Source organism: Balaenoptera ricei, chromosome 8 (genome assembly GCF_028023285.1).
Source record: "Balaenoptera ricei isolate mBalRic1 chromosome 8, mBalRic1.hap2, whole genome shotgun sequence".
NCBI classification, from domain to species: domain Eukaryota; kingdom Metazoa; phylum Chordata; class Mammalia; order Artiodactyla; family Balaenopteridae; genus Balaenoptera; species Balaenoptera ricei.
The window spans coordinates 489,100-514,496 of record NC_082646.1 but is presented as its reverse complement, the minus strand read 5'-3'; the positions used below and the strand labels follow the sequence as shown (position 1 = coordinate 514,496).

The 25,397-nt window shown below is 59.1% G+C and overlaps 1 protein-coding gene across 1 annotated transcript in view; it reads right to left on the bottom strand.

The window, feature by feature from the left end:
• Positions 1 to 3,439: 3,439 nt before the first annotated feature.
• IGSF9B (immunoglobulin superfamily member 9B) overlaps positions 3,440 to 25,397 on the bottom strand; it is a 41,585-nt gene continuing 19,627 nt past the window's right edge. Inside the window, exons 8-20 of the mRNA XM_059929216.1 lie at positions 25,159 to 25,301; positions 24,742 to 24,882; positions 24,543 to 24,659; positions 24,150 to 24,300; positions 23,256 to 23,367; positions 21,021 to 21,196; positions 19,708 to 19,934; positions 18,881 to 18,965; positions 16,916 to 17,077; positions 16,612 to 16,657; positions 14,402 to 16,051; positions 6,937 to 7,058; positions 3,440 to 3,648 (exon numbers count right to left, since the gene is read on the bottom strand). Coding sequence (XP_059785199.1) covers positions 3,440 to 3,648; positions 6,937 to 7,058; positions 14,402 to 16,051; positions 16,612 to 16,657; positions 16,916 to 17,077; positions 18,881 to 18,965; positions 19,708 to 19,934; positions 21,021 to 21,196; positions 23,256 to 23,367; positions 24,150 to 24,300; positions 24,543 to 24,659; positions 24,742 to 24,882; positions 25,159 to 25,301 — 3,341 coding nt within the window. The remainder of the gene's footprint in view (positions 3,649 to 6,936; positions 7,059 to 14,401; positions 16,052 to 16,611; positions 16,658 to 16,915; positions 17,078 to 18,880; positions 18,966 to 19,707; positions 19,935 to 21,020; positions 21,197 to 23,255; positions 23,368 to 24,149; positions 24,301 to 24,542; positions 24,660 to 24,741; positions 24,883 to 25,158; positions 25,302 to 25,397) is intronic.

The window sequence follows — 25,397 nt, the reverse complement described above, 5'->3', positions numbered from 1 at the left end:
TTCCTCTGCATGAAAAGGGCAAAGGAAAACAGCTGAAATCAGTTTAACCCCAAATTTTAGATCTCAAATCAAAACTACAGAGTATTGAAAAATATTAATAATGACTCCAATCCACCCCTGCTTGAGACACCGCCACGCACACGATCATGGGACATGGGCCCCTCCTCAAAGGGGGTGCAGACCCTGCCCGCCCTGTGGGATGCAGCATCCTTCCCCTGGAGAAAGCAGAGTCTCAGGTCTCTCAGACCCGTGTCTCTGAGGAAAGCTGAGGGAGACAGACTGGGAGCTCACGGACAAAGCTGACCACCGCGTGCTGGGCGGGGTCCACACTCAACCCCACCTGGTCAGCCAGCAAATCAAGAAACAGGAAACCCACTTTCCTTATTGCTTGTTTTTCCCCAAACAACTTATGGCATCACTTTACCCTTTCCCTGGTCTCCGAGTCACCTAACCTGAAACAGCTGCAGTCTCCAGGCAAGATGCAGGATGAAGGGGCAGGTTACTTCTATGCAAGGCTACCAGATCATCCAAGGGGCAGTTTGGAAGACACCTGATCTCCCATGGACTGGAGCGTGAAAGTCAGAGGAAGCTTCAGAGTCGTCACTGTAATTGTTCAAGGGCAGAGTGCAAAGGACATCTGGTCCTTAGAAATGGCTGTCCACCATGCAGACATTCACAAGCACACCCTCTCACACATGCACACACCCAGCACTTCAGTGTGTGCCTGTGACATCCCTGTCTCCATCTCATGGGCAGAGGGAACTGTATTCTGCCAGTTTCCATCGCAATCCTTACAGGAAGTACTGAACCAGCTCCCCAAGGCGCAGGAAGGCTGCCAGTCTCCGTGCACACTGTCACAAGAAGGAAGCCCTCTTGGGAGGAGAAATGAGTCCAAAGCTGTTGAGAGATAGGTCGGCCTTATATCCTTCCCCAGCTTTGGGGACACCCAGCACAGCTGCCACCCAGTGGCCAGCAAAAAGCACAGCTCCAACCATTTGGTCTTATCTGCTGAGGTACAGGGCACAGCCAGAGGAAGGAAGGAAGGAAGAAGTCAGCACCTTTGTCACCACTGGGGATGGCTCACGGGCGGGGCCCTGTATGCCACCCTAAAGAAGCAGAGCCTTCCCCCATCTCCTCTTCTGTTGTAACCTTGGGGCCTATAGTCCCAGCACGGGGCTCAGAAAGGGTGGCCTACTTCACCCTGAAGACGCACAGCCCTGACGTCCCACGCACAGTCCAGCAGGATCTGCTCTGCTCGAGAAACAGCCACCATGAGAGTGCAGACAAAGGCCACAACTGACCCCAGGGCCCAGAGGAGGTGCCCGTGCATCCCCTGTCGGGCACGGTGGCAGAGGTAGTGCTGCCTCAGGAAAGAAGCAGAGTCGCTGCTTCGCTGGAGCTGCCGCCCGTAGGGTGGCTTGGACTTGGACTTGGTGTCCAGCGAAGTGCACTGGCCAGAAGGTGCAGGTTCCACCCGGGGGCTGGGCAGTGGACACAGAGAGGCCACAAATGCTGCCCCTGCCACTTTTTTCTCCACGATGTGTCACATTTGGAAAGAAACTGTGGTTTTGTGACTTCTGAGGCAGAGCCTCAAGGGTGGAATTGGTCCCCACTCGCTGGGCGAGAGAAGGAAGCATGGGGCGGGTCTGCGTGGCAGCGGATTCACCCCTAGGATGGAAGCTCCCAGGGATGTGCAGCTGCCCACTCTCGGGCCGCCTTGCCTGGGTCACCGGGCTGAGAGCCACAGAAGTCTCCAGTGCTTTGACTGGGCCAACATCCAAGCAGGTATCTGGGGACAAGGGATGTCCCCAAACCCACCAAGACAGCAGCACCAAGAAGGAAGTACTTGGCAGAACCTGAGAGCCCCCTCGGTTCTCGGGTGGCCAAAAGAGCAGGCTCCTGCACGAGAGGAGGAGAAAGAGGCCAGACGCACCCCATCGACACTCAGGCCTTCTGCCCGGTCGAGGGCAGTACCGTTACCTTACTGGAGGAGAGAGATACATCGGTAGTCGCTATAAGACGACCTCGCAGAAGCTTCTGGGTGCTAAGAGTCTGAGTTAGCACAAGAATCGGGCAGGGAAGGATGGAGCCTGGCTCCTGCCTCCCACCCCTTCCAGCTTCACTCCCAGGCCTCAGCCCGTTCTGCATAAACAGACCTGGGGGAGGAGGGGGCCTGAGCACCTCCAGAACCCGGAATCTGAGGCCCCCAGCTTTATCTGATCCCATCCTGTGGGAGCTCAGGCCTGCGGCGGGGTGCACGTGGGGAGCATGGAGAGGAGCGCGGGCGGGCTCCCCACACGTGGCAATTAATCAATCTGGGGAATTAGCTCCCACAAAAGGAAAGGAGGAATCCAATCAGGGCTTTGGAACAGCACTCCAGAGGGTGCGGAGCCAGGCTGGGATATAAATAGAGCCGCGGCGCGTGGTGCTCTGCACAGATGGCTCCAGAGTGGGAGGCCCTCGGCCACAGGGCTCCCGGCCCGGCTGGACCAAGGGGCTGACGATGCGCTTGAGTCTGAGCACAGGCCCACCTCCCAGCCCCGCTGCTAAGCAGCTTCTACTTCTGAGCCAAACCATGAAACGAAGAGAGATGCCCGTCTGGCCATTCACCAGCCCCCTTTCTTCACCCAGAACCAAGAAATAAAGGCTGTGTTTAGTTCTGTGGTAACTCACTGCTGAACCCCCCAAAGCAGGCAGCAGGAACCATGGCAAGCCCCTGCTTCCACTCTGAATGGGAGAAGGTCAAGACAAACGGGGAATTCAGCTGAGAAGGCATGAATCCCATTTCAGAAGGACTCATTCCCGAGATATAGACACCAGGGCCCCCGCCAGCCCCTCTCACAAAGCCCACATGCCAGCTGCCCTCTCCCTCCTCCTTCCATTGACCACAGAAGTAAACAGCATTTGCTTCCACGTACATATATATACATAAAGAAACCCACAAACTACACACATACGCATTTGCATCTATATCTATATATATGTAGAGTCTGGAAGATGGCAGGAAGTCCAGCCCTCTTTCAGGACTTGAGAAACTGAACAGAAGCAGACAGCAGTGAGAGCCATTGCTTCCTCTTTTGCACTCCAGAGAGATTTGAGGAGGTGGGAAAAATCCATCCAGTGAAGAGGGGAAGGCGGGGGAGGAGGCACCTCTCTCCCCGTCCCCAGTTCACTTCCCGAGCTCTACACACAGCCACAGCGGCCAGTCTGCCCTCAGCCCTCTCTCCTGGACACGAGGCCGGCAGGCCAGGATGCGGAGGAGACACCCGCTCAGGCCAGAGGGGGAACAAGCAGAACCAGGGTCTGAGCAGCCCTGGAAGCTAACGGCCAGCCCACCCCTCCACCGGCAGGAGAGGACGAAGCCCCGCACACCCGTCGCCCGTGCCCACCCTTGCCCCTCGGCCAGCACCCTCGCCCAGGGGACGCTGGAGTTGCAGCATCACAGCAAAGTGGCGTGGCTGGGGTCATCGTGCTCCACGCTGCTGAGAATTGCCGTCTGGTCTTCCGGAAGCTGGCGGTGGCACAAGTCTGAGAGGCGGGCAAAGGGGTCGGGCCGGGAGTGTCTCTTCTTCCTCCGGAGGCAGACAGCTTCATCGGGCCACAGGACCTGAGAGTTTGGAAGGTTCTGAGCCTGGGAGGCAGAACCATCTGGGGAGGAGCAGGTGCACACACACAGGAAAAGAGAAGAGAGCGGTGAAAGGGAGAAGGCACAGCCTCACCCCCCCCCCCAGCCGTCCTCTGTGGGCACGGTGCCCGGCCTCTAGAGTCACACGCCGGAATCACCCCAGTGTAGAATGTGCAGCAGAGAAACCATGCAGGGCCCGCGCCCGGGGCCGCCCCAAGTGCTGTCCTAGTGAGAGCCAGGAAGCAGGATGGCTGTGGCTCTACTTCCTGCAGATTCACAGATCTAGTCAAGCAACATCTCTTTTTCATCTTGTATTTAATACTGAATATATTCAGTACCTTTTATCTAATATTTCTTCTATTTATCGATATTAAAGAAATATTCATACGTCTCTTTTAGTGCCTCCTGGGTAGCAGGCATCATTCTAGGTACTGGGGGTGGGACTCAGCACACTTTTCCCACCGCCTCCCCCAAGCAGTGACGGACGTCACACAGATTTTATCCATACGCATTAGAGTCAGGTCTGGCCCACCCTGGACTGCCAGGGCCATCCCTCTGCCTTATGGTCCTTCTGGGGACACAGAGGTAAAGTCCTTGCATTCTAGAAGATTATAGTTCAATGTGGCAATGGGGAGAAAGAGACAAACTATAAAGACTTAAAAACTACAGATATAAAACTGTCAGATACTGCAAGTGCTACCAAGAAAGATAAAATAGGATCACTAGACGGCAAATGAGTGAGGCACTGCTTCTATTCTGAAGGAGTAACACCGAGGTGAGTCTTGAATTATGAACCTGCCACAGACCTGGGGGAGAAGTGTTCCCACAGTGTGAAAGCCCCAGGCTAAGAGCAAACGTGACCTGTTCTGGAGACTGAAGGAAGGCCATCACGGTAACGCAGAGTGAGCAGAGTCGGTGAGGCAGGAAGGGCAGGCAGAAGTCTGTTCTGATTGCACGGGGAAGCTTCTGGAGGGTTTTAATCAGAAGTGTGTGTGTACGTGTGCATGCATGTATGTGTGTGCACACTCCCGTGACTTTCTAAAAATCACTCTGGTCGCTGTGTGTTGAATACACCGCGGGAGCCAGGACGGAGGCAGGAGGGCCAGAGAGGAGGCGCTGCTTTGGGCAAGGTGAGAGATGGGAATGACTCGTAATTCAGCTTTAGCAATGGAGACAGAAAAAAGTGGTCACATTCAGGATGTGTTTTAAAAGTTAAGTCAACAGACCTTACCAGATGGACTGGATGTAAGACGTGAAAGGAAGAGGGTCAAGGATGAAGTACCCTGAGCAACTGGGCAGGTAGGAGTGCCTTTTATGAAACTGGGGAAGAACCGAGGAGAAGCACATCTGGATAATCAGTAACTCTATTTTGGACACGGTAAAGGCTTCCAGAACATCCAGCTGCGTATGGAGCAGGCACCTGGAAATATGAGACTTGAGCTCATGGACAAGATCTGGGCTAAAGACGGGGGGCATTTGGGAGTTGTGAACATATGACAGGGAACAGGACCGCTGCAAGCAGAACAACAGAGAATACAGGCATCTCGTGGGACTTCTTTGCAAAAAAAAAAAAAAAAAAGGATAATAGATAAATGATAGGTAGGTAGGTATGTAGACGGGTCTTAACCTGAAATGGGCTTAAATGGGTTGAAAACTCAGCTTTGGGCTCTAATTTCTCCCCCAAAACCTAAAAAATTCATTTTCTTTCTCTCTACCTCAGTATTCCAACCTATAAACTAACAGGATAATAGTACCACCTGAAGGCTAAGTGAGAACTAAGTACTCACTGCCTCCCAAAGATTCAAGGGCCTCTGTGTATCACTCTTCCATAACCCAGCCTCTGCAGAAAGTTGCGCTCTGGTAGATAAGAAAGACTGGCAAGGAAGCTGTGCAGTGGTCTTCCTGGACGGCCTGTCACAGCACTTCTAAAACCACTGGTAATAAAGACACAGACCTACTAGAGAATGGACTTGAGGATATGGGGAGGGGGTGGGGTGAGATGTGACAGGGTAAGAGAGTGTCATGGACATATATACACTACCAAACGTAAAATAGATAGCTAGTGGGAAGCAGCCGCATAGCACAGGGAGATCAGCTCGGTGCTTTGTGACCACCTAGAGGGGTCGGATGGGGAGGGTGGGAGGGAGGGAGATGCAAGAGGGAAGAGAAATGGGAACATATTGTATATGTATAACTGATTCACTTTGTTATAAAGCAGAAGCTAACACACTATTGTAAGGCAATTATACTTCAATAAAGATGTTCAAAAAAAATAAATAAATAAAACCACTGGTAAAAAGAGAGCACGTGATAAATATTAGGGAATTTTCTAAGTCTGAAAAAGGGCTGAATTATTTTTGCACTATATTAGAAGCTACCAATCGCTGCTGGATAAACATCACACATTTCAGTAGTGGTGTCCTTTTTATGAAATAAGGCAATTTCACTCTATCTCATGGAGGAAAGTCTGGCCAGCCCGCAGAGGCTGAGTCCATGCCACAGTGACCCCTTAACACTGAGTAGGACCCCACAATTTCATGTCCAACCAGAGGCCTGAAATGATAAAGAGGAAATATTTAAGGAGATAGGGATATGTCCAAGGCATATGGCAGAATGAGAAAAAAAAAGTACTATTTATGTTGTTAAAAAATACAGGGGACTTCCCTGGTGGCGCAGTGGTTGAGAATCCGCCTGCCAATGCAGGGGACACGGGTTCGATCCCTGGTCCAGGAAGATCCCACATGCCGCGGAGCAACTAAGCCTGTTCGCCACAACTACTGAGCCTGCGCTCTAGAGCCCGGGAGCCACAACTACTGAGCCCGTGTGCCACAACTACTGAAGCCCGCGTGCCTAGAGCCCGTGCTCCGCAACGAGAAGCCACCGCAATGAGAAGCCCGCGCATTGCAACGAAGAGTAGCCCCCGCTCGCCGCAACTAGAGAAAGCCCGCACACAGCAACAAAGACCCAACGCAGCCAAAAAAAAAACACACTAAAACAATGCCATGTATTTTCTAAAGGTGTATGCACAGAAGGGTTCTGAACACACACCCCCCCAAGAAGGATGGTTCCCAGGCTGGATGAAACGGAACTGGGAGGATGATCAGAGACTTTTAACCTTACTTTCCTCATTTTTTGGTATGAAAATTCTATTTGCGTATTACTTGACAATTAGTATTTAAGAGAAGCAAAGAACGAGATAAGCTGGAGGAGTCGATTGTGCAGAGGACCCAGGGCTGGGATCCTGAGCCAGACAAGTCCATAGCGGCAGGTCAGGGTGGGAAGAGAGGAGCAGGGTGCTTCTCGACATTTACCGGATCGTTTCTTTGACTTCGAGGAGCCCTTGGATGACTTTTTGGGCTTCTTTATCCGTTGGTATTTCAGAGCCTCCAGCCTCTCAGGTACAGCAGCATTCCCAGGCGCAGGTGGATGTGTCCTGGAAGGGACAATTGGAGAGGCACAGGTCAGCTCCCGGACGAGAGAGCTTTGGAAGAGGAGCTGGAAGAAAGCCAAGTAGCTGACCCAGAGGAGACAGAGCACAGCTCTACGGAGTCCCAGGTGCCCGCGACGGCTCCTTGACACCTGCCTTCCTGCTGCTCCTGGAAGAGAGAACCCCAACGGGGAGCTCCAGCAGTGGGAGGCCGGCTGCAGGTGGACACCGATCTGCAGAGCCATCAGATGACCTAGGAAAGGGGGAGACGGGCTTGAACGGCGAGCCCATCACATGGCACTCAAGCTGGCGCAAGGAAGTTGGAGAAGGAAGCAGCTTTGACGTCTGAAGTGTGTGGATCGTCACAGTCAAGACCTTGCAATGAAAAGTAAAGGGCAGATTAAAGGAGGGGGAGAACCCCCCCACCCCACTGACTGTCCTCCTCCGGGAAAGACAAAGCCGGGCCGGACGGGGACCCGATGCCCAGTGACATCATCCCCTCCATCGCCAAGATGCAGGCAGAACCCCGGCAGCCAACAGCAGCTAACAGCTGTCGTCCACCAACATTTCAGCAGCAGACTGGGCTCAGGCTTCATCAGTCACGTGAGAGAACAGAAGAGTATGGAAGTGGGTTGTGACAGTGAGAGTGTCCAAATCAGGCAGGCTTGCAAAGCCCGTGACATCCGCAGCAGGTATCCAGTGGGTCCATATTTTAAGGTTCGACAGAGAAACCAAGGTTATGGGAGAGGAGACCAGCTACGTCAGCATCTCTTTCTGCCCCGGTTGTCGAGTGGGTGTAGCCATTTGCCTAACAGAGCAACTGCATGGTTAGGACAACGGCAACAACTTAACTGGAGCCTGTGCTGCCCAGGTGACAAAGGGGCCCAAAGAGAGCTGAGAGGATGGACTGTCTGTGACAGTCTGCACTTACTGGAGAGAACTGTTCAAGGGTCATAAAAGAAGAAAATCTAGAAGACATGGATCAATGCCATTTCTTCTCAAAGTAACCCAAACTTGGACCCTGAGGAGTAAGGGGGGGAAGGGAGAGACAGGTCACTCTTTCTTTCCCTCCAGTGCTGGCATTAGCACGCCATCAGGGAAGCAGGGACACTCCAGGACCCTGGTGGATGGGGGCGAGTCACTCTCCCTCCATCCCCACACCTCCCTCTTCCATCTCCCTCACAATCAGTGGTGGGTAAATTCTGATAGGAGGGAGTAGGACAGCCAAACCTGTGAGGGGAAAAAAAAGTCCCCAGTGGTGAGCAAGCAATCTAAGGTTTAAAAAAAAAAAAGAGGGGTGGGAAGACTACAGCCGCATCCCCCCAACATCAGATATCTCTGCAGGGATGAGAAAGAAAAACATACAGACTAATTGTAGATAAGCCTCTGGTTCCTGGGGTTTCTTGCACTAACTGACAGTGAAGCAACCTACATCTTCTTTGATGGATGCCATCATTCCATCGTCCTTTAGTAGATAAAGCATGGAGAAGCTCCTCCCAAGTTCAGGTCAGAGACGTATTAATTTTCAACAGCCCCCTAAGAGCACAGAACTAAGAACCCAGCTACATGCACACACGGTCTCAGAGAGAAGGAGTCCAGCTCACCACTGGAGGTCGGGTCTTCACCCCGAAGACCTGACTGCCAACTCCCCCTTCCTTCCTCTTTCACAAACCCCACAGCCTACCCATGGACCCTGCACAGCAGCAGTTGGAAGGAAACTTGGGAGGCAGACAAAGGTTGGAGATGGCCAGGGCACGAGGGAGCATGACTTCCCAGAGCTGATGCCACGTCCTCACCCCCCGCTCATCCTGGACTAAGGCTTCTTCGTGCTGCCTAGAAGGAAAAAGACATGAATCCACAGCTCAGTTCATCTGCCTTCCGGTCCTGGCCAGCGTCATCCAAAAGGCCATACAAATGAATGGTGTACAGTCTGAGGCGGCGCATGACAAGCAAGTGGACCCAGGGTCCAGTAAGCAAACAACGCAATTCAGGGTGACCCTCTGGGCATGAGAGAAATGGGTACAGGGTGCCCCCAGAAACTCCTAGGGATTCTCCAAGCCAGCTGAAACTTCCAGGGACAACATTATTATTACAAGCAACATATTACTACTATTATCACTTTTATCATACAGCATTTACTTACCACTTACCATGCCAGGCACTGATCTATGTTCCCTGCAGTAATTTTCTTTAACCCTTACAACATCCCTAAGAGGCAAATACTGTGCTGACCCCACTTTTCAGATGGAGAAACTGAAGTTAGAGAGGTTAGGCAGTTTGTCTTATAATCCAGTTATCACGGGATAAGAGCCAGGACTCTCAACATCAGATAAACTGCGTGTCCAGCTTCTTCCTCAGGGAAGCAGGTACAGAAGCTACATGGAAGGAAAACACTGCTTTCGCATTCACCTGAGCAATCAGCCTGCCCTGCACGCACTCGCTGCCACAGTCACTGACATTCTCTGCTTCGGTGGCAGAGCCAGAGAAGACAGACCAGGGAAGGAGAAAGCTGGCTCAAGTGATGCCCTCAGGCAATGATTCCCGAGCAGCAACAATCCACTGAGGGGGGTGGGGGGGAAGCCAATTTTCCCTTGTGAAGCAGCCAAGCTCCAGCTCTTCCAAGACACCTGCTGTCCACCTGTTTTCGCATTTGGCTTGGTGTTCAGGGCTCAGATGCACGACCCGAGAAGGCTCCCCAAGGCACTGGAACGCTCTCCCGGTACAGGAGGCAAAAAATAAAACCAAGGGTCTGGAAGGACGGGAGGTGCAGGGGAGGGGGCAAAATTGGTCTTTACATTCAGCTAATTATGCAGAAAAGTCACATGAAATGTGTCCCAGCAGACTGGAATCAAACCACCTCCCTTCCCTGGGAAGGGGGAAGGGGGACCATGTCCCCTATCAATGCCAAGCCCCCCAGGGGACTTGCAGGTGCCGATGACATTCAGACAGTAGGAAGCTGGGTGAAGCAGCTCCATCCCATCCCTGGAACAAGGGCAGCAGGTCGGCCAGGGCTGACCAGTGGGGTGCCCTCCAGGGAGGTGAGGCCGGAGCTCTCTTTCCAGTCAGCCCCAGTTCTTCCAGAACACACAAGAATTCAGCAAACTTGGACCCCATCCCCCAGAAAGTACGAGCATTACTGAAAGGTGAAGGCCTGAAATTAAAGCCCAGGGGCTTCTCCGGACCGTGTTCCCCATGAACCCCAGTTCTCTGTCCCACAGGTGTTTCTTTGTGGTTCACACCTACCAAAGACAGCCTGAAATTGACCTTAACACTCTCTTTTTCTCTCTCTCACTTGTTATAAAATCCATACAAAATCCAAATCACAACCATATAGCCCCAGAGGCCTTAAGCTGCGTTATATCTCTATGCTCACCCAGAGCAGTGGAAGACAGACACAGCCAGGTTCAGAAAGGCAAACCACAGGGTAGGACAGTCGAAATCCTCCGGACTTTTCCTGCCCTCCTGCCCCAAGAGCTGGCCGTTACCCCCAGCGGCTGCTGTGCCCGGTGACAGGCAGGGCAGTGACGAAGGAGCACTTCCTTCCTCTCCTGAGCGCACGCTCTGACGTCTGACTACAGGACTGGGGTGGAGACCGAGGAAACCCACTCACATCCACGGTGTAGCCAGGACATGGGTGAGCCCACCCTCTGTCACAGCACAGCCAGCCAAGAGTTCGGAGATCGGTGCCCACCAGCTGCGCCCACAGACAGCCCCCCTCTGGTGGGCCCAGTGTGTGGCCTCCGAACTCGGGAGAGGCTTTTACCAACGGGACCTCCTTCCCAAGGTTCACCCAGTACAAGGGGCCCCAGCACGCTCCCAACCCACCTGCCTCATGGAGGCCAAGGTCAGTATGAACAGGAATGGGGATCAGAGGGGATGCAAGAACAGGGCCGCTACTGGTGTCAGACAGGGAACTGAGAGCCCCATCCACAAAGGGACAGGTCCGAGAAGGGAGCTGGGAGGAGGAGGAAAGGGGAGAGGAGGAGGGGCGGGGCGGGGAGTGCGGGAGCAGGAACGGGAGAGCGAAGGAAGTGGGAACAGAGCAAGGACACACGTAGACGAGACGAGTCACACCTTCTCCAACGACACCCAGCGGGGACACGTGCAAAGGCAGAGTGAGGGGGGCGTCCGAGGAGGAGCCTGGCTCCTGCAAAGGCCCAGCAGCCTCCGCCCAGAGCTCTCAGCAGGCAGCACGGTGAGGGCCCGACCCCCCAAGGCTGGAGAGCTGGCCGGCCCGGGCGGAAACCAGCCCGCGTCGCGCCCCTGGTTTCTGGGTTTACCACAGCAGTGAGAGGACACTCAGCAACCCCCCCGGTCTGGCAGGTGGGGACACCGGGGAGGGGGTCACAAACGGGGCCCGGGCCCAGGCACTTTCCCGGAGTGGAGTGAGAGCTGGGCCTGGAGTCATCACTCCTCTGGGGGCAGCAGGGGGCGGTCACAACTGGGGGCAGGGAGGACAGCAGGAAGGTGGAGGACGGTCCCATCACTGTCACCCCGTTGGCCGCTCATAACTACGCTGTCCCTGGTCTCCCCGAGCTCATGGCTGTGGCGTGGCACCTGGCCAGCGTCACACAATCCCGCAACCTCTGGCTGCGGACACTCTCATAGCTGCAGATCATGAGGAGATGGCACGGCCGTCCTGTTTACGGGAGGCCATCCTTACGACTAGAGGAGACGGATGGTCACGAGTTAGGACCGTGAGCCCTCCTGCCGTCTCCAGGTGGGGAAGGGACGCAGAGACTTCAACCCGGGAAGCCAGAAGCGCCCAGAGGAGGCTCCCACTCCCATCTGAGGGCCTGGTGCCTGCACTTGCTTGTTGCCAAGCACGGGACGGGCGTCCGCGGCAAAAGGAAGCACCTTGCCAGCTGCCGTGACACTGAGCAGGCCTCAGGTGACCACAAAAACCTCTCAAAGAGACTTGGCACCCCTCTGCTGTCAAGGTCCTGAGACCTCCACCTGGAAGAGGAGTCGCCCACGTGGACAGCAGAGCTGCCTTCTGCCCGGGGGCCTGTCCTCTCCTCCAGCGGAGCTCCTCCAAGACCCCTTCCCGGAGCTGTGGCCCAGGGAGATCAGGAGTGGCTACTGCAGGGGCCTTGAGAGCAACGTGAGCCCGCGGGCGAGGTCCACGCCTCAGTCCTGTGACGGCCAACAGGCTGCAGGGCAGGCTCAGGAGTGGTGGCCTCCCCCTGCCCCTGCCCCTGCCCAAGAGGACGACAGGTGGCCTCGTCCTGAGGAGGAGCCGGCTGGTGAGGAAAGGAGCAGGGCCATAGCCCAGCCCCGTGCTCCTGGGAGGGCCGACCATCAGGAGGATCCCGAGAGGACAGTGAGGGAGCGGCCACCCCAGGGGAAGATCTGCACCCAGGGGCTTAGGGGAGAAGGGGGTCTCTACGCCTGCTACTGGGGAAAGCGGGCAGAAAGGGGCCGGTGCTCCGAGACACCACGTGCCCAGCCAGGTCTCCAAGGTGCAGAGGCGCAAAGCGCTCGTAGGCATTCTAGGGCCCTCAGGGCGCATGCAGGGCCCCAAGGGCTTCTGTGGGGAGCTCTGGGCAGCAAGATGGCGAGGTGTCTGCGTGCAAAACCTGCAGGGAGGCTCTGGGAGGGGCTCAGAAGCTGCAGCGAGGCGGTGCGAGCGAGGCCCGGCAGCTGTGGCAGCAGCAGGGCGTGGGGACCCAGAAGCCGCGCGCCATCGGAGCGGAGGCTGCCGCCCCACAGAGGGGTGAGGGCTGCGGTCTGGATTCCCCTGTGGAGGAAGCGCTGGCCCTGCGGAAGCCCGCTTCCGTCCGCTGGTCCGCCCCCTGCCCACCCACCCAGCCGGAGCTCCCTTACCTATTGAGCTGAAGAGAGGCTTGTCTCGACAACACTGCCCAGATAGCTGAGATCAATCAGAAACAAAGCGGTTATCAACACGGGTGCGAGGGAACCACCCACGCACACCCAGAGGGAAGGGGAGGAGCACGGGGACCAGAGAACCGACAAGCGACAAGCGAGGCCAGAGAATGGGGTGAGGAGCAGTAAGGAGAGAGACAGAGACCCAGACGGCACGATGGGACGAAGCAGATGAGGGCTGCACAAAGCACAGACGACAGGGCACAGCCCCCCGCATCTCCTGCACAGACAGCACGCAGCTCTCCTCCACCTCCCGAGCCCGCTCCCCACCTGAGCCGGGGTGGGAGGTGAGGCTTGTGCTTCCAGGTACCAGAGTGGGGGGGAGTGAAGGGGGCAAGGGAAGGGCGCTGGGCTCCCTCCTCTCGACCTCCTCCCGTCTGCCTACCACCAGGCCAGCCTCCTCTGGACTCTGCTCCCCTGCACAGGCGGCCACATCAAGAAGAGACCAAAGGACGGAACCGGGGCGGGGGGGCAGGAGGGATGGGGGACTACGGACGGTGCAGGCTCTTCCCAGCAAGTCGGGCCAACCCAAAGAAGATGGAGAAGGAAGAGAGACGGACAGAGGACGGACTTGGGAGGAAGTAGTGGGAGGAGGAGGGAGGAGAGCAGAAGAAAGACCAGAGAGAAAGAACACGGGCAGGCGTCCAGGCTGACTGGTACCTGGCACACCAGCTGCTACAGTTTACAGTGGGCTCCCCCAGGCCGGCTGATCGCAGGGGCTTGTCTGTCTGTCTGTCTGTCTGCAGCTCCCTGCGAGGCACACAGGTTGGGGTGGGGTGTGTGGCTCGGGCACACGGTTCAGAGGCCTGAGATTTTGCTCCCAGCCTCCAGGACGCAGCCTCCAGGGAGGCTGGGGGGCCAGGTGGAGGGGGGAGGCGGCACGCACTAGGCTGCCTAAGGGCAGGAGGTTGGGGACGGGAGCCTGCTGGTCCAGGGAAGTCAGGCCCCAGGGTCCTGCTTTCAGGAGGCTGGGGACGGGAGCCTGCTGGTCCAGGGAAGTCAGGCCCCAGGGTCCTGCTTTCAAGGAGGAGAGGCTGAGGAAGAAAAGGAGGCTGGATACAAGGTCTCTGGGCCAACCCTGGAACCACCCAAAGCCAGGCTCACGGGGACGTGGTGGGCTCTCCACTCCAGAAGGCGCCGGGGGACCACTCATGGGGACACACCACACACACACCCCCCCCCGGCCATGTCCTCTCCCCGGCCCCCGGATGGCCTCCTGAGAGCTCTGGGCTGGGTGGGGAAGATCCCTCACGCCCCTGGCAGGGTACCTGGGCAGGTAAGCCACACCCCCACCCCAGTGACCGCGCCCTGCCTCTGCCAAGACCAGCGCTCCTCTCCCGAAGGGACGCTGCAGCGTGTCCCGACAAGCCCTGTCAGTCGGTGGATGGAAGGGCGAGGGCAGGGGAGGGAGGGGAGGAAGACGACCAGGCGGAGGTGGGCAGGAGAGGCCGGCTCACACTCACCCTGCAGCAGGTAACGGCGGCGGGGGGGGCTCCGGTCTGAGCAGCTCCTCCCCCGCCCTCCGAGGGGAAGGCGTCTGTCCAAATACATCCAAGTGGTCCACAGGCCCCGCGGGGCCCGGCGGAGGGGAGGGGTAGCCCGTGGCCAGAGTGGTGAAGCCCACCGTGGGCCGGTAGCTGGGGCTGCCGCTGCGGCTGCTCTGGGACGGGGAGCCCGTGGACGGCGTGGACTTGCGCGAGAAGCTGACGGCAGCCGGCGGCTGCAGGGCGCTCTCCGACGCCTCGGCGGGCTGCAGGAGGCCGGGGCGCGGCCGGGCCCGCGCGGCGAGCTCGGGGGAGCTGGTTCGCGAGCCGAGGGGGCTCTGGGTCAGAGGCGAGAGCCGGGAGGGCTGTAGCACCACTTGATGTAAACTGGGCTCGGTGCGCCTGGCCTGCCGGGGGCTGGGCCGGGCCCGGGGCTGAGGCTCGTACCACGGGGTGTCCAGGCCCAGCGTGCTGCGGCCGCCGTGCGCCCCCGGCTCGGCTGGCTCGGGGTAAGGCAACACGGGTATGCCCATGCCTTGGCTGGTGTGTCTCAGCTGCCCTTGGCTCACCAGAGGTTGCACAGGCCTGTCCTGCCACTTGGCGGCGGGGGGCACTGGGGCAGGGCCTCTGCCCGGCGCCTTGCCAGCCCAGCCCGTGGGCGCCTCCAAAGACAGGATGCCCGGGTAGGCTGCGGGCACCTGCAGGGAGGCGGGCGGCAGTCCTCGGGGGAGGCCGGCCGCAGGCTGCAGACTCTCGGCCACATCACACGGGTGCAGCTGGTGGGGGAACATCACGGCCGGGGTCTCCAGTCCCCCAAAGGGGAACTCCGGCCGGCCCCAGGGCTCTGGGGAGCGCCCGCCGGTGGGCGTCTGAGTCAAGGGCAGCGTACTGTTGGAAGCGTTCTCTCCGTTCTCCTCGGGGATGGTGGCGTGGCCGAAAGGCCCCTCGGCGTGCAGAGGCGGCGAGGACATGACAGAGCTCAGGGGGCTGCCCACCTCCGGCATGTAGAAGGGGGGCGGCTCCACCTCCCCAGGGCTGCTGCTGCTGAGGTACCCGTAATACTGGCCGTGGTGGAAGGGCCGGGGGGCGGGCGGCCTGGCTTGGCCAGTGGCCTGGAGCCGGCCCTCCAGGCCGCCGGGGCCCTCCAGGCTGCGGGGCTGGAACCGAGGGCTGTATGCTGGTGGTGGCAGGTAGGACTCCTGGCTGGATGACAGAGGGGTCAGCTGGGACTTGAGGGCGGCCACAGACGCGGGCACCAGCGGGTCTTCATTCTCCTCGTCCGACTGGCGGAACTCAGGGTACATGTCGGTCTCCTCCGCAAAGGGGAAGCCCTCGATGCGCCGAGCCTTAGCAGAGGGCTCCGCCTCGGAGGGGTCCATCACGAAGCGGCCGTCGGGGCCCCTGCTGATGAGCTCGATGGGCGTGGTGGCCTCCGCCTCGGCCTCCGCCTTGGCCACGCTGTACTTCTTGCTGCTGATGGCCCTCTTGGTCTTCTTGTACAAGGACAGCTCCTTCTCCCGCACGGGGCTCAGCATCCTCTTGGCCGCCGGCTGGCCCTGGTCGTCGGAGGACTCGGACGGGGCGCGGAGCGTGCGGATGCTCTCGGGGCTGACCTTGCCGGAGGACAAGCTGGGGACAGGGAGAGAGCAGGAGGCGTGAGGCGGCTCAGAGGACACTGCTGCTTTCCGTTCTCCCTGCAAAGCACCACCAGCGCCTAGGAGGACACTCGTGAGGAGGAGGAATGCTGGTGGGCTGCGTGTGCCGGCGAGAAAGACTCTGGCCGACTCTCCACTCCCAACTGTCTAGGCGTGTGCTGTCCACTTTCCAAACGGACACCTCGTTTCCACGTTTATTCTGCCTGCTCCTATGTTTGCTACCTCTCCCCGGCCACACCTGCAACTTCACTCCCAGGCTGCTCAAGGAATGCAAGCTCATTTTAAGAGTAACTTAAGCAAAAGGCACATTAAGAAGATACACCTGTTAGAACGGAAAAAAAATCAAAGAAACAGCTCGTCTACTATTCTGGGTCATCTACACTACTGCTCTCCCGCTTAGCGCGGACAACTTAAAATTACCATGCAGGTCAGTTAAGGGAAAAGAGCTTGGAAACACTGTCACAGGGCAGAGCAAGCCCTCCACCCTCCACCCCAGACAGCCGTACCCTGTCTCTCTGGGGCTGGACCACTTACGGAGACTCCAGGCTCTTCCTGCAGTGCGTGATGGAGAGTGGAGGGTCTGGAGGGAGAAAGAGGGGAGCCCGCTGAGGCCTGACGCCACACAGCCCTCCCCAGCTGTCAGCAGGGCCCAGAGCAAAGCCCCGCTGGGAAGCAGCACCCTAGCATCTGGCACGTCCGGGTCCAGGATCACGTGCCCCCACCGGGTCTGCCTCCACCCTCGTTTCGGTCCCAGCCGACTCTCCCACCATCAAAGCAAGTCCCGTCGGCAGCTCTGCCCACGAGGTCCCAGTTTCCCTGTTTTCAAGGCAACACCTACCTTTCTTGCGCTTGAGCTTCCGCTTGCGCTGCTTGTTGACAAAGCAGGCAGCCAGGGTGCTGAACAGGATGGCCGCAGCCAGGAAGCATATGGTGGCCACGATTCCAGCCAGTACCGGCCGAGCCAGGCCATCCTCGGTCAGGTCCGGCTGCGGGAAGATGTCTGGGGGGGATAGGGGGAGAGCACGGGTTAGACCCTCCCTCCCCAGGGCCCCAGGTGGTTCCACAACTGTGTAGGACAGACATCACTAAGGCTCCGCCCTAAAGATGAAGAGGTGGCGTGGCGGGAAGACAGAAGAGAGGGCGTTTACAGAGCCGAGGAATCACTACCTGGCTTGTGGAGAGGAAACACCATCTGTTATCTTTTCCCTGTGGGACGCCAGCTCTGTGATGGTCTGCGCTGGCCCAGCACCTTACCAGCCACCCTCACCTACCAGCACGCTCTACACGGAACCCGTGACTAGCTGACTGGACACTGCAGGGGCCTAAGCGTCACACGGGCATCGTGACTCCCACCAGCCTCTCTACAGGACCAGGGCCCAGAGGGTGAAACTCTGCAGCAGCAGCGGGGCTGTTGCCCCAGGACGCAGGTGCCCCTTCCTAACCATCACGGTGCAGGCAGGCAACTTCCGCAGGGGGTCAGCACATCCTGGTCCCCACAGGCGTGTGCTGGCACGGATAGGGGCATCAAACAACGTCCCTGTTCTGCAGGCAGAAGTGAGCCTCACTTGGTGCCCAGGTTCGCAGAGCTCAGAGTGACAGCCAAGACTGGACCAGTCCACTGCGTCACTTGTCACCTGACAGCTGTGTTAGTAAGTGCTGCTCTGCAGGCTCATCAAAGGCGAAGCCTACGTATCTTGATACATTTGGCCAGAATCCATTGCCATGTCGATGGCAGCGATGGATTAAAACAATCCAGATCATGCTGACTGGCTGAGTAGAAAATGAGGGCTCAGCCTTTGGAAGTGGGAGGCTTCAAGACAGGGAACGCTGAGGTAGCTGCATCCTTGTTTACCACGGGAACCTCCCGACTACCGGGAACCAGACATAAAGCCACCGAATGCAGAACAGTTCACGAGAGGCACCCCCAAACCCTCAAGTCCTCTCTTCTAGCTTGGCTGCAGCTCTCTTCCCTGGAGGGAAGCCAAGACAGAAGTACGTTTGTCTCTGCTGCTACAGCAGGCACCTCCGTGTAGGAAAAAACAGCTCCACAGTGCCTAGTACACGCGACAGAAGTCACAGCCGCTCCCCCCCGGGCTTTCTTGCCCGCCCACCCCCGCCCTCCCCACTGCCCCCGTATCTCTCCCAGGCCCGAACACGAGCTTCTTGGCCCAGGTCTTGCCCACTGGCTCCGAGGGTCTCTGCAGGCGCTGCCTGAGGACGTGAGCCACTGCTGGATCACTAAGCAAAAATCTCTTCCCAAACCAAGGGAACCACTTCTGGGGGAGGGACCTGCTACACGTGAGGGAGTATAGCTGGAGAAAGATGAACAGAAATGGGACCAGGGCCAAGAGAAAGAAAGATACATGGAGAAAATGCTGGGGAGTTGGCTTTATTTAGCCTGAAAATATCTACGGAGAGGAAGGAATGGAGGAAAACACCACCAAACAGCAATTTTCCAAACGAAACGCCCTAATCATGAAGCCGTCTTAACGAGAGGCGCCAGTAAGTACTGCTGACCTGCTTCTGTCTCTTTGCTCCAATTCGCCCCCCGCCCCACAAGAGGATGACACTGGAAGAACAGAAATGTTATAGCAAAAAGGCTTAAGTCCTTTTTGACCATTCTAACAAGAACCTTAACTGGATTTCTTTCTGTGGTTACCTTATAGAAACGGTCATGAACGCAGCTCTTTAGATGGAGAAATCCTACCCACCTGGCAGGCTTCAGCTGGCGCTCTCCCTCTACTTCCAGCTCAGCCTCTTCCCACAAGAGCTGTTCCACAGACGCCGCCCCTCCCCCAAGTACCTGTGCTGGAGACGCCGGCGATGTTGCTGGGCTCGCTGATCAGATCCTGCATGACAGCCAGGACCCGGAACTCGTACCACGTGTCCTACAGCCCCAGGGAGGACACCCCATCGTCAGCCAAGCGACCTGGACCTGCGGCAGCCGCCCATCCTCCCCCCACCCCAGCTCTGCGACTCGGAGTATCTGCCGATTTCCATGGGATAAATAACTCCCACCGTGGCCGATTTCAAGCTACCAACGTGAGGTCATTGAAAGCAGAGTTGGGCAGAGATGCCACGCGGGCTCTCAGGAGCCGATCCCAGCTCCGGAGTATGCAGGGAAGGGAGACGGGAAGATGGGTGAGACAGTGGGCATCTGAGAAATAAGCTGCTGCCTCTCCAACTAGAGAGACATCCCGGTTTAAGGGGAGTCAGCTGGAAAAAAGTACCGCCTTCTCCTCCAGGGGCTCGGAATTGTTAAAGGAGGGACCCTACTCTGGGCAAGTGGGAGACAACCCTTCTGGGAAGCCTCTGCCCACATCAGACTCCAGCAGGGAGCTGGGCCCCCAGCCCACCCTGGCTCGTGTCGGCACCTGGAGACCCCTCAAGCGGGAACAGCACTCCCCGCGGCCACAGGGCAGGCCCTGAACCTGCGGACCTCAGCTGCAGCGATCTGAGGAGGATCCCAAACCCTGGCCGGAGACCCGGGAGCACAGGAGTGCAGGTGTGGGACGGCACGCAGCCGGCCCACACACACCCGAGCTGGTCACTCAAAGCTTCCGGCGATTCTAGGAAGAGTCACGTCACTTCCGGAATTGAGAAAAGCAGGGAAAACGCTAGGCACCTCACCTGGGACAGGTCCCTGGCAAAGAAGTCCCCATCAGTGCCGGGTATGGCGTCATCCAGCGTCTCCCAGCGCTCTCCGACGCGGAACTCCAGGATGTAGCGGTCGATGGGGAAGCTGTGGTTGGCAGGTGGGAGCCAGGACAGGAGCACACCCTGCTGGGTCCGGTTGGCTGTGAGGCACCTCGGTGGGGTAACCAGCACCAGGGGTTCTGGAGTTGTGACAGGGAATGCTGCGGGGGAGGGAGAGGTGATGGCGGGGGTGCCGAGGCCGCTGCAACCCCTCTACCCACACGTCCCTGTGGGGGCAGTGACCCGAGGGCGATGAGGGCCACATCCCCAGGGTGCAGGCATCAATTCAGGACACGTGTCCCATGAAGAGCCCTCCTGACCCAAGGGAAGAGGGCAGGGCAGGTGGGCCCGAGCCTCCTGACTCCATTTCCAGAGCACTTCTAACGACACACACAAGGGCATCAGATTCCGTGAAAGGAAAAGAGTCAGGAACTTCATAGAAGAAGGAAATGTAATTATTTTTTGAATAAGACAGTATCTTTGAAAAGATACTACAGGGACTTCCCTGGCGGTCCAGTGGTTAAGACTTCACCTTCCAATGCAGGGGGGTGTGGGTTCGATCCCTGGTCAGTTTCAACAAAGACTTTAAAAATGGTCCACATCAAATATATCTTAAAAAAGAGAAAAAGATACTACAAAACGTATCTTTCATTCTCTTCCAAGGAAGGAGGAACATCTTCCCTCAGCACTGCTGACTCCATCAGTTCCCCTCTGGCCCAGGTGGAAAAACAGGCCCCAGGTCGCAGGTCTCCGGGGCGGGGTGAGCCAGGCAAGAAAGAATGCGGGACAAGGTCAGCGGCCAACCTCTCTGGCCGCAGACAGGGGCCAAATGCAACAGGAGGCGGGCGGGGTGAGCCGCTGGGTCAGGGAGGAAGAGGCAGCAGCCCTACGCCTGCCACCAGATGAGGCCGGGGGCCAGAGGAAGGGCGCAGCGGGAGTACAGGAGGAGGAGGAAGGACCCCCAACCCCCCGGGAGGCCACAGAAAGAGGCAAACATGGGGCCAACAAGGAATGATGGAACTGAAGCTCTTCCATCCATCTGAGGACACGTCAGGGCAGCCCACAGCGCTCAGACGGGGCACGAGGGCACCCTGGCCCGGACAAAGCACGCGGGACGGTAGGACAGACCCTTACTGGGAGGTCAGTGTTGGTCGTATGAGGCACTTAGCAAGGCGCCCGCATACAGCGGGCGGGAAACGTCTGCTCTCCATCCCAGCTCCTCCAGGAGCAGCCCGGCCCGGCCTCACCTAAAGTGTTCACAGTGACCAGTTCACTGAAGGCGCTGGTGCCCAGCTTGTTCTGGGCCAGGACGCTGAACTGGTATGCTGTCTCGGGCTCCAGGGCCTCCACCAGCAGCCAGCTGGGTCCCGGAGGCACAGGCAGGGACAGCCAGTCGTGGGGCCCGAACTGTGCCCGCTTCATCCTGCCCGAGAGAGAGAGGATCGGGGACAAGGGCGCGGCGTCGGTTACACTGGAGACTCGAGAGGGCACACAGGTGCTGGAGTTGGGGGTGCTGCCCCAGCCTCCCCAGGTTAAAGGTCAGGAACAGGTCACGACCCCCCAGCTGTGGCTGTGCCGGTCCCCATGAAGCCAGGTCCCCAGCCACTACTGGTGCCTATTCTCTGAAAAGGGACCCTTGGCGTTACTGATGCTCGAGATACTGGTCAAATTACCAATTGCATTCTGGGAGAATCTCACCCTGGTCAGAGTCCTAAGAGTGGCACAGCCCTGGGAGTGAGGACACTGGGAACAAGGCAGGTACCAAAGTGGGAAAGTGGGGATAAGCAGGACCAAGGGGAGGCCGGGTGCCCTTGGCCACCCAGCCTCCCGGGCACAGCCAAAGTGGGACCTGCGTGACCCCGAGGGCTCAATCTGTCCAAGCAGGCTTGAGTCACTGAGGAGGAGCTGGGCACAGGACAGAAATGACCAGCGCTTCCTCACGATGGGGACCAGGACCCCTAAGGCTTTCTGGGTTAGAAGTCACCGAGGAAGGCCGCGCTGTGGCTACAGAACACTGGAACCAGGGGTGAGGGTCGACCCTTGCTCTGCGGCCCACCTGACTCCCTGCCAGCCATGAAGCCAGCGCCCAGGCGCAGTGCCCGGCGCCACCACGGGGAGGACACATCGTCCTGTGGGATTGGCCACGCAATCCCTCAGCAGCCCAAAGACCCCCGTGGAGGCCAGGCCCCTGCAGGCTAAGGGCTCATGGCTCACAGCTCAAGCCTCTGCCCAGGGATCGGAGCAGAGGCAGCCGAAAGCCCAGCAAAGAGAAACCAGCGTGGGAAGGAGGCCTCCCCAGCCCCGTGACCGCCCTTCCCCCGCCCAGCACCACAGCAGGCAGCAGAGTGACAAAGCGAAGCAGAGCCGCAGGCAGCGAGGGAACCAGTCCATGCCCAGACCTTCAGCTCGGGCCTCCCCAAAGGCGGCCACACGCCCTGCCCTGGCCACGCAGCCGCCTGGCAGCGTCCCGCCTGCCCTGGGGAACAGGTGGGGATGGGAGCGGGCTCCGTTTCAACTCCGAGCCCCCCAAGCTCACCACCTAGGTCCAGCTGGCATCCATAACTCAGAACGCCTCGGTAATCAGAGTCTGGGAAGCAGGCCAGGTCCCTCTTAACCTCCCTGCTGCTGAGCAGTATACAGAGGGCTCTCCCTGAATCTCCAGGTGCCCCCGGCTATGCTTCCTCCTCCCCCCAGACCTGGTGAGCCTGGCTGGGGATACACACCCAGAAGAGACAGGGCTGGAAGGGAGAAGGTGAGGGCTCACCCGCCCCACTCGAGGATGTCACCCATGATGCAGGTGGCCGGTGCTCGGCTCAGGATAGGGATGTGGGGAGAGAAAATCCTGAGGCGAGGGGTGGACCTCAGCCGAGGCGCCTCTTCCCAGCTTTTCTGCACCTCCTGTCCTCAGCCTGATTCATGCATTATTAAGATGTCTGTCTACCCCGAGGTTTGGAAAAGATCTCAAATCTCTGCACTTCGCTAAGTGCACGTATAACCAGGTACAAAGACGACAGACACACAGTCCTAGAGAGAAAATGCACGTGTGCACAAAAGGCCAGGAAGGTGAGCGCCACTTCACACTGGTTTCTGGAACCACTGGTGCAGGGCCAGAATAAAAGTTAGATCTGTGCTTGTGGCTGGCTGTCTTACGATGCCCTTGAACATCAGGAGTCTCTTCCGGGCTCCAGAGAACAGAGGAAGCTGGAGGAGCGAGCCAAGGACAGGGAGGGGCCGCGAGGTCAGCTGGGGACGCACAGCACAGGGCGATGGACCATCCAGGCCCCAGCCCCGTCGTCATCCCAGACACCCCACCCCCCCTGGAGCCTGGTCACCGGGCAACACACCCCCCCATCCGGAGGGAGGTAGGGCAGGTGGAGAGCCACACCCTTCTCATAACCTGTCCCCTGACCCCAGGGACTGACGGTGGCGGGGGGGATAAGCAGAGAGCAAGGCGTGCGGGGGTGACTCACAGAGGTCCGTACCAAACAGAGAATGTCTGCTCAAATCCTCCATCGTAGCCTGGCTCCCAGGACACGTTGGCAGTTGTCATGGAGACCTGGACCCGGACACTGCCCGGGGAATGGGGGCTGGTGCCTGCAGGCCAAGGGGACACCTCAGGCGGGAGGAACTGAGCCCGCGGAGCCGGGCTGTGACCTCGTGCACCTGGCAAAAGCGGTGCCCCGGGGGAGAGACGGGGACAAGGACGCTCTGAGGAGCTGCACCCAGCCCTGCTGGGTCATGGGGCTGCAGGAGGAAAACCGTCCCGCAGGCAGGCTTGTCCTTCCAGCAGGAGATGCGTGAGCATAGGAATAAGGGCCGGAGGGAAACCAGCCCCTGGTCATCTGCCCCGACCAGGCCTGCGCTCATCTGGAGAGCATGGAAGCGCTGCCGACGGCCACAGGCAAAGCCCAAAGGCCCCCGTCCCACACAGCTCTCTGGCCTGAGACCCAAACACCAACGTGAGAGCCGCCCACCAGCCCAGCACGGCAGTCAACAGCTCCGGCAGGAGCTTGAGTCCTGGGCCCACCACTCAGTGCAGTGACGCCAGGCAGGGTGTCCCACCCAGACCAGCCTCGGTCTCAATGAGCGAGCGTGGGGGGAACCTCAGCTCCCACCTCACACACGTGTGTGGTGAGGCGCCACCAGGTGCTGAGCCTAAAGCTGGTGGTAAATGCTCAAAAAGCACGGGCTGTTGTACGACTGTGGCTGTCTGTCCCCAGAGGGGCACGAGGTCCTGGGGACGAGGTCTCAGGCAGAGGAAGTGGGCACACGTGCCCGGAGCCCCAGGTAAGGGGACACCTGTGCCAGGCCCAGCCCGGACCTGGGAGCAGACAGCCCCGCACCCAGAGCCCGGCCCGCCTTCCCGCACCCCATACCGATGACAGTCAGGTGGGTGCTGGCAGTGATGCTGGTGACCACATTGGTGGCGACGCACTCCCACTCCCCGTGGTCCTCCTTGCTCAGGGCGCGGAACTGCAGGCTCCCGCCGGGCAGGGCGTTGTGCTTGCTTCTGCTGGGCTTCCCTACCTTGGCCAAACACGGGGGCCGGCGAGGAGGGAGGGAGGGAGGAGGGGCAGGGAAGAAGAGAAGCCACCGACACTCAGGGATCCAGGAAGGACAGGGGCGGCACCGGGCCCCAGCCCGCAGCCCTCCCTGCCCCCCCGCACCAGGAGTCACCGTCGCTACTCGGCCCCCGCCCCGTCGGAACAGCGCCGTTCCCAGGCCGCGCCCCTACCGCGCTCCCCGGGAGCGCCGGAGCCCAGAGGTACCTTCCTCCACGTGATGACGGGGAAGGGGTCCCCGGCGGCGGCGCAGGGGATGAGCAGCTCCCGGCCGGCCTCTTGCCTGTACTCCCAGCCTGGTAGCACCGTAAAGTACGGGGGGTCCTAGGAGAGCAGGCGAGGCCGTGACGTCGGGCGTTTCAGGCGCCCGCCGCCCGCATGGAGCCGCCCGCAGCCCCGGCCCCACCTTCAGGACGAGCCTCGCGGGGGAAGACTGGCCCATGGTCCCCAGGGTGTTGTAAGGCACGCAGGTGTAAGTGCCAATGGCCTCCTCTGTGGCCTCCTCGATTCGGATGGAGCCGTCCTCCAGCAGCGTCCAGCCCAGGTTCTGCTGGGGCACAGACAGCGCGGGGGAGCTGGGGTCAGGGGCCGGTGCTCGGCCCAGGCCCCGCAGCCGGACCTGAGCTGCTCTTCCGTGCGCAGGCTGGGTGCGGCGTCTCGCGGAGCGAGAGCGGCCAGGCCCTGCCGGACTCGGCCCCCGGGAAACAGCTTTGCTCTCCCAAAATCCTGGGGGGAGGGGAGGGGCCCCGGCGGGAACCACATCCCCAGAGGCGGCACCTCAGGGCCGGGGGCCTCCCGCGACCGGCACACGGCCCTCTGGCACCTTCTCAACCTGCAGGGGGCGGCCGTCCTTGTTCCACTTGACCACGGTGGCCGGTGGCTCTGCGTCCACGGGGCAGCGGATGTAGCCGTGAATTCCCACAGGCACGTAGATCACGGGGGGCATGTTGAGGACGCGGGCTGGGTCTGCAGGGCCGGGGGTGTGGGGAGGGAAGCAGAGGTGAGAAGGCGGGGCGGGGCCCGAGCCACCCCGCAGCCCAGGGCCCCCACTCGGCACAGTGC